Consider the following 22,671-nt stretch of genomic DNA (forward strand, 5'->3'; position numbering starts at 1 on the left):
TGTTTACACTGCATTAAGTTTTTGTTGTGATTTCTGCATTGCTCATGTGTTGTATGTATTATATTCTGTCTACTTATGCCATGGTGTTCAAAGCATTGAAATCAATCAAATTTACTCTGCTTTAGTTTTTGTTAGCTTCTCATCAAGCAAATTTGCAGGTAATACTGGCATTGTTGAATGTGTTGTGAGAGCAAGCACAAGAGTGCCTCAAAATCATCTGATTGTTACCTACTGTTTTTCTTCCAGAATTACACTGACTCACAGCGGCATGTCACTCTCCCACTTTCTCTTTCACTCTGTCGCTTTCTCTTCCACTCTCTCTTGTTTTCTTTCATTCTTTCTCTTTCACTCTTTCTCTTTCAATCTCTCACTTTCTCTTTTAGTCTAGTTAGATTTGAAATTAACGCGTGAGCTTTGTGATAAGAAGCGATCAAGTCCAGGCTCCAGTCACGTAAAGTCCATTGGCATTCGAGATCCTTACAGAAAGTCCTTGACATTTACAGATGTCATGGAAACAGTCTTGACCTTGACTTAACCCCAAGCTGTAACTTTGATTTTAAGCCGAATCATCAAGATAGAGTTATCCAACGAATCTCTCACTTTCTCTTTCACTCTCTTTCTCAATCTCACTTTATTTTTTTCCTTTGACTTGTCTTTCGCTTACTCTTTCACTTTGGCTCACTCACTTTCCTTTGCAGTTACTTCATGGTTTCGCTTTATACGCCCACTTTTTGTTTTATTCTTTCTCTTTCATTTTTTTTGTTCTCTTTCACTTTCTTTTTGCTCTACTGAGTTTTTTTCATTCTCATGTTATTACTTGCTCCACTCACTCTTGCTCTCACTTGCTTTTGTCTGCCTCTGTCACTTTCTCTTTCACTTTCTCACTTTTTCTTTCACCCTCCTATTTTATCTTTTATTCTTTCACATTCCTTTTCCTTTCTGTTTTCTTCTTTTCTATTTTCTCTGTCTCACGCTTACTCTCCCTCAATTTCCCTCTCTCATTACTCATTTGCTCACTTCTGGTCCTTTAAATTTCCTCATCCTATCTCTTTCTCTCCCTTACAAATTTTGTTTGGCTTTTTCTTTTTATTTCATCAGGCTATTTTTGTTCTCATTTCTTCTCTCTCAACTCCATAGCTTTGTAACTCATTTCTTCTCTCTCAACTCCATAGCTTTGTAACTCATTTCTTCTCTCTCAACTCCATAGCTTTGTAACTCATTTCTTCTCTCTCAACTCCATAGCTTTGTAACTCATTTCTTCTCTCTCAACTCCATAGCTTTGTAACTCATTTCTTCTCTCTCAACTCCATAGCTTTGTAACTCATTTCTTCTCTCTCAACTCCATAGCTTTGTAACTCATTTCTTCTCTCTCAACTCCATAGCTTTGTAACTCATTTCTTCTTCTCTCAACTCCATAGCTTTGTAACTCATTTCTTCTCTCTCAACTCCATAGCTTTGTAACTCATTTCTTCTCTCTCAACTCCATAGCTTTGTAACTCATTTCTTCTCTCTCAACTCCATAGCTTTGTAACTCATTTCTTCTCTCTCAACTCCATAGCTTTGTAACTCATTTCTTCTCTCTCAACTCCATAGCTTTGTAACTCATTTTCTATTACTTCATTTTGATCGCATTTCCCATTTCCTTTTGGGTCTCTCCTTCTTTGGCTCATTTTTGTACTTGTTTACTTCCATTCCTTTATTTTTTCCCTAGTATGCGCTTTTTCTTCTCATTTTGCCTGTCATACATTGAAATTAAAATCATTGTAGAGTCTAATATAAAAAGCAACACTTTGCACAGCATGCATCATGCTAATTTAACAATAATAAGAATTCATATTCAACATCGAGCTCAACCGCATCAGAAGATAACTCGAAATGCAAGCTACATGTGTTTTATGCTGCTTTCTAATGGTCAACGCACATTAAATGAATCGTAACTTCTGCACATATTAAGAATTGCATGCAAACCGGAGATATGACTTCATTGATCTACTCATGAAGCGGTAAGTGAACCGCGAGGGTTGTGTACAGTACTTGGGCTGATTATCTTTTCCAAAGTTGGATATCTTTGTAAAGAAAGTACAGTCAAACATGGATAACTCGTCCACAGATAGCTCGAACACATGGTTAATTCGAACATTTCCTTTGGTCCGTTCCCACGTAATGATAAATTGCTATAGATAACTCAAACTCAACACTGTTAATTCGAACTGTTTTTTGCCCAACGGCTACCGAAACGGTTGTTATCGCTTTAGAAAATCACTTTATTCAAAGCCATAGAGGTAAACTTCATCTTTTCGTAATTCATAAGCGTCGTTATTACCACCATCGGCAAAATATTTTTGTCAACGACTTTTCTAAAAGTTTGGTGAAATTTGATTTATACTGCGATACGATGAATAGCACGGGCTAGCCGGGTCACGCGCGCAAGGATTTTCGCCACGCACATACAAAACAAAAATCGCATGTTGTTTTGTATGTGCGTGGCGAAAATCCTTGAGTGCGTGACCCGGCTAACCCGTGATGAATAGTTTTCCGACGTTGATTCCGTGTTGAATCAACGTCGGAATGTTGAATGTTTAAAACGTCTTAAAAAATGTTGTAATTAAACGTATACGTTGTCTGAGCTACAAAAAACTATTCATCGTTTGACCTAAACACAGAATACGTGTGTACATTCAATAAGTATCTATTAAAAAAGCGTGGGTGATATAGAATGTACCGTAAAACCTCGTAAAACTTTTAATTGAACTGCCTCGGAGTGTTGCTCTTAACGAATCCCAGGTAAAGTAAGGTAATCTGCATAAACTTCAAGAAAAAACGGCAAAATTGATCGTGGGTAAAACCCCAAAAGAAAAAAATGTCTTTTCTTTTGAGCATTTCAACAACAATCAAGTTTTGCCAATGTCAATCTGAAAAACGTCCTGGCAATAACATCACCTCAAACAACAAACCAATCTCAAGTGATAGAAAAATCTCTATACTTTTTCATGAAAACGTTTTAAGCTTTACATTAGAAGCATTAAATTTGAAACAAGTCATTTGTGCTTTTGATTTATATTATAGTTTGTATATGTACATGTATCTACTAATAAATAAGTAAATATATGGACTTGTGACAGTGCTCTGATAACTCGAACGCTCTGATAATTCGAACACTTTTGCTCGGTCCCTTGAAGTTCGAGTTATCCATGTTTGACTGTACTTATTCTTTGCAACAGACCAATTTAACTATACAACTGTCTATTATTCCTTCTGATGAATTGTAGCACATGTGAATAGTCACTCTGATTACAGTACATGTTGCAGGGTTGTTGAACTGTTATTCTGTTAAATAACAGATATACCAGTCTTTGAAGGTTTTACATTCTGGTTTAAACTAAAAATTTCAGACTTATGATATTAGTCAGATTTTTTCTGTGATTTCGTATTTATGGAGTATTTTATTATTTCCTTTTCAATTTAATTTCATTATCAAGATTTATTCCCTCTCTGCATGTGTGGGACTTTGATATGAATCAGATTTGTCCTGGAACTAAATACACTGTGATCATCTGCTCATGGGATTTGGCGCAGGAGCAATTGTGGTTGGATGCCCCTCCTAACACCACCAATGGTCCTTGTGGGATTCGAACCGCTGACCTATTGATTGTCAGCACACTAACCACTGAACCATAGTTGCTTCATTATGATGAAGCTCGGCTACAAGTATAATATACCCTGCATGACATAGGCATGAAATTTATATCTAATATGAAATCATGATTCTATGTCTTAAATAAGCATGATGTACAACACAACTTACCACGGAGGTTGCACAAGAAATACCTCTTAGATATTTTGTCTCGCATATCTAATTCACACCATAGATTTGGTTTATGGTTTGGGTACTAATTGACATGCTGCAGGCATATTTGTAATCCTATTAAACATGTGTGAAATAGACAAACATAAATAGGCACATGATATAAATAAATTTCCACTTGAATATTTGTGCAATATTAAATGACATATTATAGATATACAAAAAACATGATAACAACCTCTTAAATGGACGTTAAATAGAATTGAAATAAATAAATAGAATGAATAGTATTATAGTATAGTATTATATTATTATATGAATAGAAAATAAATATAAATGAATAAACATAAATATAATTGAAATAAACATTATCTGAAATAAATATAATATGAAACAGGCACCATTGAAAGAGATATGAACTTGAATGGAAGATCCCTGCATATCAGTCTCATAGCAATAACAACATTATTGTGACACAGGTCATGCAGCGCGACTGGAGCATTATTTCTGTTGATCCACTTTTATAAACTATATTAACCTCTTATAGAAGTCAGGGTAGTTTATGAAAGCAACTCTCTAAAAATGCGTATCTGCAGCATAATTAAGCATACTTTTACCTCTTGTAACAGATGTATGCATAACATAACAGATAATGCATAACATGTTGAAAGGTTTTCCGGGTCATAGCACATAACTTAGGTAAAACCTGACACGGTGCAAGTGTCATAACATAACTTCAGGTAAAAACTGACAAGGTTCGAGTATGACAACACATAACCTAGGTTTCACAAATATAAATCAGCTGCTAGCAAGAATATTTGGCTAAATGGAGAGCGTGACTTTACAATGGGGTTATAAAATTGAGTTAGTGTTATATTGTACTATGCTTTCAAACATGAGCTCTTTAACTCTATGTATAAATCTCAATATTTGTCTGTCGTTTGTCTGTCGTTCGTCTGTGTGGTTATAACGATAAAGCTTTGGCAACAAAAAATCACCTTCGTACTGGATTTGAACTCACAACATTCTAATTGCAAGTCTACTAACAAGTGTACGTAACCACAAGGCTACGACATTGTGGTTATGCTCGAATTAATAATTTAGCACCGCGATTGCTAAACTATTAATTAATACAGTGTGCCATTGGGTTACGATGCCCTTGTTATAAGATTTTTTGCCTTACGATATTGAACATGTTTTTTTGTCCATCACCATATGACGACGAAAGTTCTTTGACTTGTTTTCGCCATATGATATCAACAAAGTTTTTTCTCCAAATTAAAATTTAGCAGCGAGTTTACTGATTACGACAAAATAGCAAAAATTTCAATATGCTATTCACCAAAATTCCTCCCACAACGCCTGAAAGAGATGCTCTATCTCAGTTCAGCGTTATAAGTTATAGCAAAAATGAAAGCGAAAACTTATAAGTGGTAAAACTTTAGCCTATGGCAGACTTAAATTGGAGTAAAATACATACTAACACTTAGCTTTAAGTATGTGTTTAGTAAGCTAAATTCATTCAAGTTAAATTTGCGTTCATGGTATACATCTGTCTCGAAGGTAAGAACTCCCCATGGTACATACTGCACATAGTACATCGTAATGTTACACTTTCTTGCATATCATAATTACTAAATACACTAAAGTTACTGTAGGTAACTATAGTTACTAAGGTTGATATATTATGTTGTTGCTAATTTTTAATATGTACAGTATGTATATGAAATTTTGATGATTTTTACCAGGGGGTGTTTGCATTAGATAATTACTATGGGTTTCTATACTACTCTGTACGACATTTTCGCCCTACGATGCCATCACTGAAATAAATCAAAATCATATAATTGTGTACTAAATACTTTTTTATTGCAATCGTAAAAACATACTTTATTTAGCCACAACTTGCTATTTATTTCACACTTACAGTTGTTTTAATTTTTCTTCTAATTTATTTCAACTGCCCAAAACACTTTTTTCATAATATGAAGTTCAAAATTTACAGCTGTTTGAAAAAGTTTGAAAATCCTTACAGTCATTTTATTTTTTCTCTTAATTTATTTGAACTGCACAAAACACTTTTTTCATGATATGTAGTTTGAAAGTTGGAATGATAACTGTTGTTATATGTTAAATACAAATCCATTTTCTGATCAAAGACTTTTTATTACCCGGGAAACGCCAGGCATTCATCTAGCTATTCCTAATGGTAGGTTATTAGCTCCCAGTTAATGATTTTCATTTGGTGCTTTTCATTTGTACGTTATTTGTATAAATTGTTTATGATCCTTGAAACATCTGCTACATATATCTCCAATTGCATAAATTTGTTGCTCAATGCATTGTAATCTACAACGAAGGGGTGCCTTTTTATAGCAAAGTTTTATAGCTAAAATTCTAAATATCGGAGTTCCCATCATTTTTTATGAATGACAAACAAAATGTGTGCATAATATTTGATTTCAATCATACCGCTCTAATAATGAGTGTAGAATTTTGTTTTTTCAGCGCTGGTGACACTAGCCAATATTTGTAATATCTCTTTCCATTTATATCAAGTTTTATGGTAAATTGTGGTAATGCTACCTGCCATCAAAGTTGATGGTTAGTAATTTACAAGGTAGATGCTGGTTTCATGTCTTCATGCCAGTTCTAACAAGAAAAGCAATCAATAGCGTACTGGAAACCTGACTTAATTGGGCTTGTAGGGAGGTAGTATTATGTCAACAACCAGAATGGAAGAGTCGTTGGACCTCGGCGAGCAACAAAATCTTTCCACCTTTGAGGAGGTTAAGGAAGAAGTTGTTAGAATATCATATGATGAGGCATTAGTAAAGTACGGCTCAGGAAGATATCAGATTGGAATGTTTGGTGAGTGTGCAATGAGGTAGACTTGAGGGAGTTACTCTATCTGACATACTAGAAAACTAGATTTGCTTTGAAATGCTGAGAAACACCAGAGAAGTTCACAACTATCAAACTTACTCCGTAAATATTTAGTGAAATGAACTGGAGCTAGTAGTGAGCTTATCAGAGAAGAGATGAAGTGAATATTGCTATACACAGAGCATCATCCATAGAGTAGGAACTATATGGACCTATGATCTATATGGAGTTTCACTGTCTTTCTAAACACAAGCCAGTCTGAACACAAGCCAGTCTAAACACATAGAAAATGGAACATTTTCTATGTGTTTAGATTGAATTTATTTTGTGTTACGCTTTTATTTAATGATAGAGTAGACTGCAATGTTAACTATAGTTTCATTCTATAAGCTTTACCTTAGCTTTTTAGCTACATTTTAGGGCAGCAAAAAAGCTAAACATAACCGAAATCTTGTACATCTTCTAGACAGAGTTAGACACAAAGTTCACCATCCAATTGGAATGTTAGTCCTAATAGCTCCTGTAGATACTAGAAACCTACTAGAGGCACTAGAGACTAGAGAGGTACTAGAGGCCCAAAACCAAATGAAAAAGTTCCGTTGAAAATACGGTAGGTAAACTTTTATTCACAGCTGAACTCTTTTAAAAGAAATCCCAAGTCAGTTGGTTACTTAGGTACATGGGTCATGCGCACAGAATGGAAGACTCCAGACTACCCAAACAGATTCTTTATTCACAACTCAGCGAAGGGAATTGTGGTATTGGCAGGCCGCAATTGAGGTGCAAAGACATAGTGAAACGTAACCTAAAGAACAAGAAGATAACCATTGGAAGCTAGCAATTTCTCAACAGAAATAGAGGTCAATGAAGAAGTGTCGTTCGTCAGAAGCCATCTTTGGATACGGAGGACAGCTAATATATACTCAAAATAGATTTTGGATGACAAATCTCATGACTTGAGCAACAATAACATCTTGATGTAAAATAATTGTGATAATATATTTTAAATATATTCTCATATGCTATAATATACCATATAAGATAAATAAAGATTTTCACCAACTTTGATAAATTGTTACCATTAGAATTTTATATATATAAATAGACAACTACAGCCCAATGTCAAACCATTGCATCTGGTATGTCATCACCATAGACCGGTTTCCAGTAATCAAATCGATGTGGTGCGTTGTTTAGCTCACACAGGTATGTCACCTCATCAATGACGTAAGGCTGGACATCTAAGTCACCTTCATGCAGCCTCCCAGCATGCAACAGCTGATTGATAGCCTGCAATCCACAAGTAACAAATATTTTACATGCAAACCGGTGAGTCAAAGCATATTAATAGCAAAATAACTGGTGATGTATGTGGCTGGATGACTTACAATACATGCAGGCTCGTCCATAACATTGCCCCAGATATAGAGCTTGTTAAGGGTAGTGTTGTACTTGAGTGCATCAGCAAGTTGACACAATCCTTTCCCCTTAATATTGTTGAACCTTACGGAGACACTGCAAGAAAAGAGGCAATGAATAGCAACTTGCAGCCTGTAGTGATATTACAATCATATAATCTTAAAGTTGTGCGCTTAATATAGGCCAGCTAAAGTGCAGCTGTAGCTTGCACACACCAGCACCCTACATTACACTAGACGCAATGTTTATGTTAGCAGACAATGGACCGCTGCCGAGTTTATAGTGAGCCTTAACAGGGATGAGTCATTGTTTGCTTTTTTACTAGTAAACTGATTTGAGGAAACTAATAGGTATGTTTTATTTTATTCTTCTTTACTTTGCCACCTTTTTGTTTTTGTATTTAATGCTTTGAAATGACACACTTGGAGATTGTTGAGCATTGGTCTTTTAGTCTTGACGGTGTCATGCTTATCATGAAATCAATAACATCAGTGAAGACCTTCCAAAATTCAGTTCGCTCTACAGCAGTTGAAGATTATATGGAGAACGCAGCAGATGCATACTGTATTAAACTTCAATGACAAAAGTTGAGCGAGTCTCACATATTTGCCTCAGCCAAAAAAAGCTGGTAAAAGCGTCACAACTAGGATTTCTATAAATAGAAATAAACTAGTTATTCACTGAGCTCACTACCAAGTCATGCCAGAGAATAATCACCACACTGTAAACAGTCGATACCTGCATCATATTTTGAAATTATAGTGATCTATGCGCTTCATCTATAGCGGTCTCAGTGCACAACAAGTTTTTCAGTAGCCCAGTTCTGTTGTATGTGACACAGACATAAAGGGTGGGTCAAAATGAATTGGAATATCATAAAATAGCAAGCAATTAGCTTACAAGCATCTGGATTAGCTAGTATAGATTTGCGAAATGAACATTGCTTGTCAATTATCAAAAGCTACATAGGTGAAAGTTATTCATACGAATTGTTTTACTTGTAAGTTCTCTTTGCTTTTGTTCCTTACCATTAAAAAGATGAACAAACTGGTCTAGACTGTTGATTTCAGACAAAGCAGCACAGTAAACCAATTGTATTAATCACAGGCTAAATTTGTTTTCAATCCAACTGCCTCGCAACACATAAACTACATTCGATGATCTTGAACTAATGTTTGCAAATACTAATGTTTCACTCTGCTTCCAGATGTTCCGTTTCATCATCAGCATTAGACTCCGTTAAATGTCATAAATGCAGGAAAACTGTAGTACTCTACTCCAAATATAACAAACTGTGTCACTGAATATGTTGGAGTTACCTCCTCGTAAATAAGCGGCTTACAACTCTTGTTTTTGAAATTTTAACGACAGATTGGATTCCTGGTTTTAGACACGCATTCTTACCAAGTAAGGTTAGTGTTGGAGTGCGCAAGGGCATCAGCTAAGAACTTGGCTCCTGAGCACTCTAGCCTGTTGTTGCTCAAGTCTAGGTGACTGATGGCTGTATTGTTTCTAAGAACACGGGCTAGCAGTTCCATTCCGTCCCGAGTTATTCTGTTGCTAAACAAAGTTTGACATTATCTGGCACATTTAAATGGATCAGCAAAGCGTGTGCAAGTGTTATTTGACTTAGGGCTTCATATATAAATAAAAACACTTGAAAGTTTAAATTTTTAAATGTTTACACCAATCAATCTTTAATCTACATCCTTCTGTTGTTTGTTTTCTTCTTAAAAACTGAGTAATGTAAGTGGAATGTCAAACACAATGCAAAACGCAATGTAGCAAACTGAGCTGCAAGCCATGTCAAAGGTTTGTAGCGTTGCTACAGACATCTACCTAAGTATAGGTTTTCTTAGAAGCTGTGAAGGATTGTGTGGCGCCACGATTCAATCGCGGATGATCTGTATGATCTCACAAAAAAGTGGAATGATTGCTGAGAAGAATATTGCTATAGCAAAATTTCATATAGATGAAACCACATGGCTGCCCCGCACTCATCTTTAACCCACCTGGACATGACCCTAATTTTGAATACTGTTTGAATTATAAAAATAAATGGATTATTGTAAAATGATGGTTTTGAGATGGTGATGGAGGCTGAAGCAATAAAGAGCCGTTGTAAAAAAACTTAAGATTTGCCATAAGTGGCGGAGACGTAGGCCAAAGGCTAGAGTTTCACAATATGGCAATTTAATTGTTTGGTGGCGATTTTTATGGTAGACGATTTGAAAATCCCACCATTTAAAGAAATATCGACAATCAGATAAATGTATAGATAGATATTAACAATCATGTAATAGCAATTTATCTCACACCTTATGATTATCAGATTGAGCAATACTGGAACTAAAACACACAGTCCTTTTAGTCTTACAATAAACTCATTCCATGGCCTTCCATGCACACAAGAATTCATACAATCAATGTTCCTAACCATCATAAACAAAAGACAATTTATTTCTTAAGTTAAAATGAACAAAAAAAATATTAACAAAAATTTACAAATCTTTTTTACAAAATAATATTGCGATGTATTGCGAATTATCTATAAATAAACGAATCGTGATATATCACGATTCGTTATTGCAAATTTGTAATATCGAATCGTCTGGTGATTTTTGGAAATTATGAAGCTTTATACCTTTGACATCTCTCATGGTCCTACTACTCAGAAAAAGTTAACAACATTTCTTACCAGCTGAGGTCAAGGTGAGTCAGGGACATGTTAGCTAGAATATTCTCAGCTATTTGGCCAACCCCAAAGTCTCGCATGTCATATTTCATCATGCTGAGGCCTTCCAAAGTGGTGTTCACCTGCAGACAGTGTCATATGTTCAGATATTTCCAACGATAACACTCAATTGACTAAAAATGACTTAACCTCTTCAAAACATTACTTTCATTATTTTTATGCAAATAAATTGTGTTTTCCATTAATAGTCATTACATGTAATACAGTTCTACGTCTTAGCATAAGATATTTCACTGATATTGGAGTAACAATGACAATAAAAGACATTTTCATCAAAGGTGGAGTTTAAAACCGTTTTACACAGATTAATTATTAACAGGCATTAATTTTAGCAATCGACTGCTACATAACCAATGAGCATGCTGTAGTAAACTTTTGTTGAAGTCTCTAACGCATCTATTAAGATTTGTTGCACACTTGGTAATAAACCTAGAATATCCTACAGTGTAATCTCACACAGAGTAAATATTATTTTTAAAAAGGACTGAAACAATTGAGATTGACGGGACCAAAGTCAGCAAAATATTATAGCAGCTAAATATATATTTGCTTTTTTCAAACATATTTAGATAGTGGAAGAACTACGCAGGTGAAATCTCTATCTTTAAGCGGCACTGAAAACATAAAAACACCCCAATTGTTTAGTTGTCAGCATTTCCATAGCCCGTCGTCCAACTGGAAGGGAAACAAATCTATAATTGATTTTGGCGTAAGTTCAAACATGAATTTATTAGGCGCATATTTGAAATATACATTTAAATAAATTTTAATAGATTTAATTCCTATATAAGCACCTTAAAGAGCCATGGAATGCGACATCTTCAACAACAATAAGATTTCTGAAGCAGAAAATGAGGCCTTCACTAGATTCGCTGAGCCAAATCTATGTATATGCCTTACTAAGGTATTATCAGTAAGGATCAGGTGGTCATATAAGCATAATAATTTTGAGGGTCAAGGATATTTAAGAGGCATGGTAAAGGATGTCACAGGTACTTACCACTCTTACACTTCACCAAAGAGCAAAACAGCAAACTGCAATGGCTATTATCACAATGATGCACGCGACTGGCTCTCAGCTGGTTTGAGAGAGACTTATGTATTTTAAGTATTTTAGTTTTGTTATTATTATTATCCCACGACCAAACACGAGCGAAGCGATTGGTTTGGGAGATTTATAATAAATGCATATGTGCACACAACTCCCGAAAAATTATCCGTTAACGGCGTTACCGAACCCTTGTACCGACATTTCTTTGACAAATTTAACCATTTTTGTGTGGAGTCGTTCAAGTATAATAACGATACAAAACACATATAAATCTATTTAAATATGTTACCAAGTCTTTGAAAGGTTACCGCAATATCCTAAAACTAACCCATCTGATCGGATGATACATAAATAGACAGATTAATTCGGCCTAAAATTGAAATAGAAACTTGAGAAACCTTTTCTAATCAAAATTAAGACCGGCCAACAAAACGCTAATAAGGCCATCCAACAGATAGTATAACTATTAGGTCGTCCAAATTTCATGAGAAAAGCGTGCACATTTCACCAGTCTATGGAATTGTTCAATTGCCGAAGGTTTCTGTAATTAACTTAGAAGTACTGAAAAGTGATTGTTTCTTTTTTGCCGATTTTATTATTCAAATTAATTATTTGATTTTATAAAAAATTATTATAATATTTAATTATAAGATTAATCATTAGAATTTACAACATCGAGGTATATAATGATTGCATTGTTTAATTGCCGAAGGTTTCTTTAATTAACGTAGACCGTTTGAGGCGTAGACCGATTTACAGGTACGAAAATGTGGTACACAATTTATCAGCCTATGTTTTTTGTCCAATTACCGAAGGTTTCATTAAATTATCTAGAACATTAGCCAGATTTCTTTACATCTTATCTACAAGCTAGGGCCAAACTACAATGCCCCCCTTTGTGACAAGAATATTTCTTTATTTTACCCTAGGACACTTATGTATTCGCCTCATCTAACTTTCGCGTTTTCGCGGAGTCATCCTCTCGCGAAAATTTCATGAGCGAAACTAAACTATCATAACGAACGAGCGAAAACGCGGAATTAAATAGCTTTGTTCATTGATAGTCCAAGAAAAAAATGGCAGCAAGCGATCAAATTACATTATCGATCTTGGCCACACAACTCTACCTGCGGTTTACAACTACAAACTAGTCCCAAAATGAAAAACATTTTCTTACCGGTGAACCGAACCTGAGGAATCTAATTATGTTTGTTCCACTGCATTTATTTTCACATCACTATATTTCCGCACTCATCACAGCTGCGAAATTAAGTTGCATCAAAATTTTAATCTGTATGCTACTCACGAAACTAAATACTAGTGAAATATAAGTGTCCTAGGGTACTCCAGTTTGCAGAAAACTGCCAGACGCGTTAATGCTAATGCTTGCTTTCTGTTACATATCGCTGTCAAAACCATTCTACATTCAACACAACCAACTTTTAACTTTCCAACGCAACTTTCAAACTGTGTATATTACACGGCAGCTTGCCATTTTACTTTTAATATTGCATTTCAGAGATATAATAAACATACTGTATATTTCATTATTGCTATTGTTAGTTAAACTACGTACAGTAGGTTAGGCCTACAGCTTGAATTAATATTTATTTTATTGTTGTAAAACATAGGTTTGAGATAGTAGTAGATAAGGTCATTTTGTTTTGCATAATTGACCTTTCGAATTTCATTTCAAAACAACTTGACGACTACCATGGACATACAACTTCCCAGAACACCACGTCGTCGCACTGGCCATCCACGTGTCTCCCAATTATTACGGAGGAAGAGAAATAGAAGGTCCTCACAGCAACCATCAACATCAAATGCTAATGTTCAACAACACGCTACTCAAAATAACAGCAACAACTCATCTGATTCAGAGAATTCTTTAGTAGATGTTGTAGGCGAAGCCTACAACATCTAATTAAAGAATTCTACTTTTGTAGAATTCTGATCTTTTGTCACTACTTTTTCAACAACCAGCAGTACCCTTTCTTTTTTCCATTATCACATTGGTCGTGGGCTGTATGACAGAGGAATTTCTAGTTTATTTTTCATTTTTAATAAATAGTTTTTACTCTCCAAAGTACTGAAGCCGTGAACTTTGAACTGCGAAGTAGTGAGGTATAATGATTGCAGACCAGTAAGATGCTATGATTAGCAGACTAACCTATTTTTTTTCTTTTGGCATGTCATGAAAAACATATTTTCATTGAGGATTACCAACACCAATAAAAAGTTATGCATACTACAGTTGACTTGCCCAAATAAAACAACCCTACAGACCACCAACCCACCTTTAGCATTTTTGCAAAGTGTACGGTTGGCTCTTCTTGGTGTGTGAAAAGAAGAGGACGATTGATTTCAAGAAACTTGAGGGTTCGATTGCTCCGAAGAACTGTGCTAAGGGCAATGATGGACTCAGTGCTGAGGTCTGTGTCACTCAGGTCCAGCCTTTGCAGTGCTGTGTTCACCTATAATACAAATGGTCTGTCTACAACCTCTATAAACTAGTGATACTCACAACATCATGATGAATAATCTTTGCTATAATAAGAACCAAGTCTGTTCGTCGGTTTGTCTGCCTGTCTGTCCGTCTAAGCACCGCTAAGAGCTTGCTTCACACAGGAATCAAACTCCGGTGTTTCATTTAGCAGCTAGGCATACTACCAACTGCATCACTTCACCCCCTTGCCATATTGGAAACTTATTGTACATATAGCTATTACACCTGGCAATCTCTCAAAGTACACTTGGTTGCCAGCGTACTAGTAAATATAATAACAAATCTGTGGCTTGAAACAATAAGCATTTATGCATTTCATTGATCTTATATTTGGCTATTCACTCTGCTGAACTGAAATACAGCAAGCTAAGTTTCTCATTTAAAAATGTCAAATCTAATGTTTTAATCGAATAAAGTATGATCTTTTGCAATCATATATTACAAATACTTATATAATCCTAAAAAAGAAAGAGAGTTTTCTTCTCTTGTTGGTATGAACTATGGTTGTAAAGAATTGGCTAAATATAAGCATAGCATGTCTTCAGTGAGAGGTTGAGGCAAAGCCTCAGGGCTAGTATAGCGAGTGCATCTCACTGCTAGACTCTTGCTTCATCACACTAATAGACTCTGGCTTCATCAAACTGATAGACTCTGGCTTCAGATTTTAATTTGAACTCTTTCGCTAAAGTACACCATTTTAGTGACATGCAGCACTCCAATTTAGTGACATGTAGCACTCCACTTTAGTGACTTGCGACACTCCACTTTAGTGACATGCGGCACTCCACATTAGTGACATGTGGCACTCCATTTTAGTGACATGTGGCACTCTACTTTAGTGGTATGCCGCACTCTACTTCAGTGACATGCGGCACTCCACATTAGGGACATGCAACACTCTACTTTAGTGATATGCAGCACTCCACTTTAGTGACACGCGGCACTCCGCTTTAGTGACATGCGGCACTCCACTGGAGTGACATGCAGCACTCCACTTTAGTTACATGTGGCACTCCACTTTGGTGACATATGGCACATAACTTTAGTGACATACGGCACATCACTTTAGTGACATACGGCACACCACTTTAGTGACATACGGCACACCACTTTAGTGACATGCGGCAATTCACTTTAGTGACATGCAGCACTCCACTTGGGTGACATGCGGTACTCAACTGGAGTGACATGCAGCACTCAACTTGAGTGACATGTGGCACTCCACTTTAGTGACATGCAGCACTCTACTTTAGTGATATGCAGCACTCCACATTAGTGACATGTGGCACTCCACTTTAGTGACATGCGGCACTCCACTGGAGTGACATGCAGCACTCCACTTTAGTGACATGTGGCACTCCACTTTAGTGACATATGGCACTTCACTTTAGTGACTTGCAGCACTCTACTTTAGTGGCATGCTGCACTCTACTTCAGTGTCATGCGGCACTCCACTTCAGTGACATGCGGCACTCTACTTTAGTGACATGAGGTGCCACACTTTAGTGACATGCGACACTCGCTTTTAGTGACATGCAGCACTCCACTTTAATAACATGCAGCACTCCAATTTAGTGACCTGTGGCACTACACTTTAGTGACATGCGGTACTCCACTTTTGTGACATGTGGCATCGTGTATTAAATACGGGACGCAAATTTAGAAGCCGCCAGATGCATCATCAGGAAAAGTGATGTAGCTTAACTTAATCATAGATCTACTAAGAGTAGACCTATGATTTCTTTTTTTACCAAAAATAAACAAAGAGGCATTTCATCTGACTAATTATTACACTCCATTGTAACTGTAAATATGGAAAATACCGTAATATAATCGTTTGATTCAATACTTTTATATTCAAGATGGATGATGATTGTGAAGAAAACTTGTCTTGATTTTGTGCATAAGATGCTGCAAATATTTTATCTCAATGAGACCCTGACGCCACATATAGTAGTAAAAGTAGCAATGAATCTGATGATTCCAATGGCAACTGTGATTACGTTGTAGCTAATGTTTCTAGGAAAGTAGAGTAGAGAGAAATGTTTTACAGCAAATTAACGATATTTTGAATCTTGAATTATAGAAAATATAAATATATTATTACCACTATTTACACTTGTTAAAACTAGTCCTTTTGGTAGAAGAAATGTGCTGATCACTCTCGTTTTTATTTCGTGGCAATTGGATCAATACTTTTCTAATTGTGTTACAAAATGTGGCCCATTTACAAACATTCTGAAAATAAATTACACGCCAACTAAAAAATAATTATGTATGGAAAGAGTTATGAATAACATTAAATGTGAAATGCATGTTTTAAGTTCCACTTGGACCAAAAACATTAGCTACTCCACCAAAAAAGCTTGTAGCTGCTTTAGCCAAAAACTTTTTCTTATATAAAAAAGCAATGAAGTTTAAGGCATAATCCATTTGTTGCAGAATTCTTACCTGCAGCATTTGAGCAAAAGCCATTCCTCCAGCATTTCCAATTTTGTTACTTCTAAGTCTCAACTCTTTCACTGTATCATTTTCCTAAAATATAAACCAGAGCAGAACCAATTAGCACTTGACTTCATGTCGTAAGGGAGAAAATTAATGAGGTCGCTCGCATAAATGAAGGGCGGTGGACGAAACGATAAAGTTGGATTATAAGTGGTCTACAGATCCAAAGCAGCCAGTAATCATTTGTGTACAGAATAGCTTTTCGCTAGGAAACACCCAAACATTAACTTTGTGATCACTTAAAAAGATTTGAGCTAATATTCAAACCTTCATACAAATTACAAACAGCAGGAACTTATTTCTATAGATTATTACTTTATTAATTTAGCTTTTATGTGTAAATTAGTCTTTTACATAGTTTTAAATAATAAATTTATTTTAATGCCATCTGCATTTACTAAAAGAATTTGTTGTAATAGCAAGCTTTTTAAGCTTTGGACTGAACTGAACAAAATAGAGGGTAATCTTATAAAAAAAATTTATTCCACTCACTTGACTCAAACTACATGCATGACGCAAATCTCCGAATTAATTACAATAATTCATCACTTTTCGTGGCTAATGGGTATTGGCGTTTCCTGCGATATGAGAAAATCCGGAAAACAAAAAGTAATTTTTTAATGTAAGTGTATGAGTCACAAGTTTAACACCAGAACACTTAAACTGCTTTCTAAACATATAGTAATTATTTCCTATGTAATAAGTAAGTAAATTGTAGTTATCTTAGTTGATTTTCAGTTTATATTCCAACATCAGTCGCAGTATTCTAGGCCAGAGAATGTACTTACGTAGTATGCACGTAGTTTCAAAATCATCTAGTTTGAATATTCGCACTTGCGATTAACTAGGTTTGTTGTGAGAAGGAAGCCACATGTTTGAAAAAATTGTCCTTATGGAGAAATCTCACTAGGTCTGAGTATGAGAGTGATTTATGTATTTTATGTATGTATATTTATGTATTTTAATTTTTAATGTTTTTTGGTTAATTTTCTTTTATATTTCACTTTTTAACAAACATTTTTTTAACTGCGAAATACTGAGACTGTTAAAGGTGAGCAGCGAAGTACCGAGGGGTTACAGTATCCACGTACATCAATGTGTGGCTGAAGATTATTTTTTGCATTCACAAAGTAGGCACTGCTAACTGACAGTAACATCTCAATGTACAAGACATCCTAGTTGAGTAAATTGCCAGGTAAGCTTAGTTAAATCCCATAAAAAGTTTTGTATTTCTCTAGTCTTAGTTCTCGAGTTACTATATACAGTAGAAGTTCCTGCAATGTAAATAATCCATTCCAAGAATGTTTATGTTATAGGATTTTACGTTATTCAAACAGTAGAATACATGTAAATTGACACATCTGTTCCAAGATGTTTCCAAACTCATCTCTTTGGCCATACAAAAGGAAAAAACTAGACGTGACCTTTTCATCTAATGACAATCCAGTAACTGTAGTATTACTCTTTGGTAACGACAACTGTTCTCCTTTTTCTTATAGTCGACGATTATGGTAATTTTACAACAAGTCAAGGAACGCGCGCACACGCCTTCAACTTCAATGTACATCAATTTTCCCTGTTTCTTCTAGACAGCAAGAGCTATTTTGCAAAATAAACTTTGTAAAAAGATATTTTATTTGTCTAAAATAAAGTGAAACAAAAATACATCTCTACTATAATAAGAGTTGTAGTCCATCTATCTGTTGCCAGGGTTTGAGGTTAGAATAAAAGATAGCTTTCGACAAGACTACAACTCGGAACATTCAGCGTGATATACCGACACTCTAACACCTGCACCGATCCATTTCCTTCAAGATTTTCTTAATAACTCCGCAACTACTTATTCTCTGTGCTTTATTGACACTCCTGATGATTTCTCAAAACGAACTAGACTGTCAGGGTACTAGTACATATAATAGCCTTATACCCTATACTTATACCGCTATACGGCGTTTTCTCCCCTCACTGTGACAAGAGAGAAAGCAATGTTTTAAGGCTAAATACGAAATTCTTGTTATTCAAGTCAACTTAGAGAACTTGCACCGACTTGACACTTTGAGACTTGAGATTTGAGACTTTACGTTATATGGAATTTCTTACTTATAACAAAGCAAAACTTTACATAAATTCCTTCCGTTTAGTAGGATTCACGTTATAGGTGTGTCTACTGTATTAGAAACCTTAAAATTGGCCTGCACCTCGCTAGAGCTAATAATAGGATAAACTAATAAATTTACCTGCAGAGCATCTGCTAAAGCCTTTGCTCCTTCTGCCTCTATGTCATTTCCATTCAGGTTGATATGAACCAAGGACTGAGTTTCCTATAATTAACAGACTCTGTTACAGAAAATAAATATTTTATAAAACTGCAAAGAAATACTTAGTCATTTACTCCACTTACCTTTATAATCTGAGCTATGACCTTGGCCCCGCTGTCTGTCAGCCTATTATAGCGCAGGTCTAAGCTTGTGATGTAAGTGTTACCTTTCAACACCACTGCTAATGCCTCAATATCGGCATCAACCAATTTCTGTTGGTTTTCTTTGAGGTGCGCGTTACCAGGCAGCGACAAATGCATAGATTCATGAGGGTCACTACAACAATGATGTTGCTAAATAAGGCTTGGAGAAAACCGGTAAAACTCCATATCACTAGCAACATCTAACGCATGTAGTACTACTACTACTAACATACCAGCGATGACGTGAGATCATCATGTATAATTATGATTTGCACAATTATTCCATGATGATGTGGGTTGGCTGAGTAGAGTATCGGTTGGCTGAGTAGAGTATCCACCAAGCCGAGTATCTGAATTTAATTCCTGTGCGATATACCTACTTCTTTTTTTGACATTCCAAGAGTGGCTTCAGACAGACAGCTATGGCTCTTATCATAGCAAAGATTAGTTTTTATATATAAATACCAAAATTTGTCTGTTGTTTGTCTGTCCAGCTATAGTGATAAAAATTTAGCCACAAAAAATCCCCTTTGTACTGGATTAGAACTCATGACATTCAAATCGAGTGTCTACTAACAAGTGCGTGTAACCACAAGGCTAGGCCGTTCTTATCACACCTATTGCTCTTATCATATACTGTATATTCCTTTCGTGGTCGCACACACTAAACGTGCACTTTTTATTATTAATTGATACAGTGTGCCATCGGCTTTCGATGCCCTTATATGAGATTTTTCTGCCTCACTATATGGAACGCGATGTTGTTTTTGTGCCCACCACACGAGAGCTAATTTTTTTCCAACCTTTTTCGCTATACGATATCAATAAAAAATTTCTCGAAATTAAAAGTTAGTAGTTGGTGTACTGATTACAACGAAATAATACAAATGCCGATATGCTATTATCGACATATAATTATACAGTCATACTTCAACTTACGAGCTTAATGCATTCCGAGAATGAGCTCGTATGTCAATTTACTCGCATGTTGGTGCAATTTTTTTATATACAGAACAATTAAATATATATTTATTGGTTTCCATACTCTGTAAAATGCAAATAAAACACGCAAAACAAGATATTGTAACAGAAAGAACATGTTGCTTATTGTCCTAACTTACCACATGCTTTCAAAAAGCAACAAATAAAACATAATGCAAGGAAATGTGTTAAATCAAAATGTAAAATTAAATACATACAATAGCAGCTAACGCTAGCATTTGCCGGAGAGAGATATATAAGTTATCCTTCATTACAACAGTTGACTTTGATAAATTTGGATTTTATCAAAGTCTTAAAAGACAAACTTGGAAGCAAATCTAAAAGCAAACTTTCATTTTTAACTTAAAGTAATTAAAATTTCTTCGGCATTCATAGTTTGAAGTTTCTCGCTGGTTAGCTAATTTTTCCTTTGTTTCGCTTTCACGACTAGCCGGCCGTTTTAAAATGAACCTATCTAAGGACGTTTGCCTTTGTCACCCTTTCAACATGTCGCGATTAGGACGAACACAGGTGTCGTCACAAAGGTTTAATGCACGACCACTAGCCAACTTGTCCGAATGTCTATTTTTATAGTTTTGATAGATAGCAACGGCCTTTTCAAAAAGCGTCGTTTCAGTTACACTGTCACCGGCCAATTGTTTATTGTATATCCAATGCCTGAGCGGTCTCTCCATCAGCGATGGTGAAGATCGCCGCGCCGTTTAGAACCTATGGTTAGTACTTTTGCGAGCTAAATGCCCTGAATATAATCCTTCTGTTTGATAATTGTGGATGTATTTCTGTCATATTGCTGAGCTAGCTCAATCATGCATACACATTTCGCATATTTTTCAATAATTTTCCGTTTAATATTAATTGTTATCATTTGTTTTTTCTTTGCATTATTTTTCATTTTACTAGCAAACTTTCGGTCTACGCACAGTATTTTTAATTCACATAATTCTGCACTGAAAAGCGTGCACAAAAACACGGTACAAAAGTATAACCTGTGCAGTTGAAAATACAGATTGATGCTGTTGTCATAAAACACCTCCGGCATACTTGGCAACTGGCTCAAGTGCTCGTATCTCAAATATGGCTCGTATGTTGGTGCTAAAACTTGCTTAAAAGATGGCTCGTATTTCAAGTTTCTCGTACGTTGGAGCACTCGTAAGTTGAAGTATTACTGTATATGATATTTGAGAACATATAATATAGTGTTTGCATTAGATAATTACAATGGGTTTCTATACCACTCTATACGATGTTTTGCCTTGTGATGCCAACACTGAAACGAGTTACCATGATATAATTGTATACCAAGTGATTTTTCATTGTAATCGAAGCAAAGTAGACTTTATTTAGCCATTAGTTGGTAACGTTTTATTTTTTCTCCTAATTTATGCTATCAAAGTACTTTTTTCATGATATAAAATTCAAAAGTTATAGTCGTTCGAAAAAGCTTGAAAATCTTTACAGTTGTTCCACCTTTTACAAATAAAGCTATACATAAGGACATATTCATTGAGCTTATGGTGAACCTTACATGAAGTGGTAACAAAATTTAGCTAGTCCTGAACAAACTGTAATCAAGGCATTCCACAATTTTTATCTATAACCTTTTTAACGTATCAGAATCTGGTAGCAAAGGGAATCTTACAACATTGTTAATTTAACTTGAGATAAACACAGCTGTAGACAACTCTTCACTCAGGTACACAGATTTAGAACATGAGTGCATTTTGGCAGCATTATTGACCACAACTTTGATCATATCAGTTATACATAAAATATAAAAAAACTGTTATTTTCCTAATAAAAAATATTAAGCTCTAAACCTGCACTGAAGGTTTGATTAAAAATTACTATCAATTTCAAAACAAAATTTTGTAGCAGCAAAATGCAGACTAGAAACGTAACAAAGTTTCAGTAGATTTTGATGAATACATAAAATTGAATACTACTTTTAATGAGAGAATCATTCTGTTTCAGTCTAGTAATCTATTTATCGATCATACATAGATATCTATACATATACTATCATTATGTTACTATTATATTACGATACAATGTTATACGTAGATACCTAGATCAGCAATCATGTTTAACAGAAAGTAAGTCTTACAAAAGCTATCAACGGATCTGTGTACGTACTGAAAGCCTTATGTAGACAAGCTACTCACATTTCTGAAAGTTGCTTGTCTCTTAACAACACTTCCTTTATGTATGTAGCCTGGGGTGACTTCATCGCTGACAAAGTTTCATCATATTTCTTAACTGTTTCGGATATGCTCGACAT

At 35.3% G+C, this 22,671-nt stretch overlaps 1 protein-coding gene across 1 annotated transcript; it reads right to left on the reverse strand.

Moving 5' to 3' along the window:
- Positions 1-7,813: 7,813 nt before the first annotated feature.
- Positions 7,814-22,671, reverse strand: LOC137404038 (leucine-rich repeat-containing protein 34-like). Its single transcript, XM_068090190.1, has 9 exons — positions 22,556-22,671; positions 19,332-19,524; positions 19,168-19,251; positions 16,877-16,960; positions 14,217-14,393; positions 10,809-10,927; positions 9,515-9,670; positions 8,080-8,206; positions 7,814-7,981 (listed from the first exon to the last, which is right to left on the reverse strand). Exons 1-9 carry the CDS (start codon positions 22,669-22,671, stop codon positions 7,814-7,816), a joined length of 1,224 nt encoding a protein of 407 aa, XP_067946291.1.

The sequence above is a fragment of the Watersipora subatra genome, chromosome 9 (genome assembly GCF_963576615.1).
Source record: "Watersipora subatra chromosome 9, tzWatSuba1.1, whole genome shotgun sequence".
Classification (NCBI taxonomy): Eukaryota; Metazoa; Bryozoa; class Gymnolaemata; order Cheilostomatida; family Watersiporidae; genus Watersipora; species Watersipora subatra.

Excerpts from the sequence above, each read along its gene's own strand:
- LOC137404038 (XM_068090190.1), bottom strand. The coding sequence starts at position 22,671 with ATGTCGAGCATATCCGAAACAGTTAAGAAATATGATGAAACTTTGTCA. Across the intron at positions 8,207-9,514 it reads TCCAACACTAACCTTACTTG|TGTCTCCGTAAGGTTCAACA; the intron begins GTAAGAATGCGT and ends CTTTTCTTGCAG. Across the intron at positions 7,982-8,079 it reads TGGACGAGCCTGCATGTATT|GCTATCAATCAGCTGTTGCA; the intron begins GTAAGTCATCCA and ends TGTGGATTGCAG.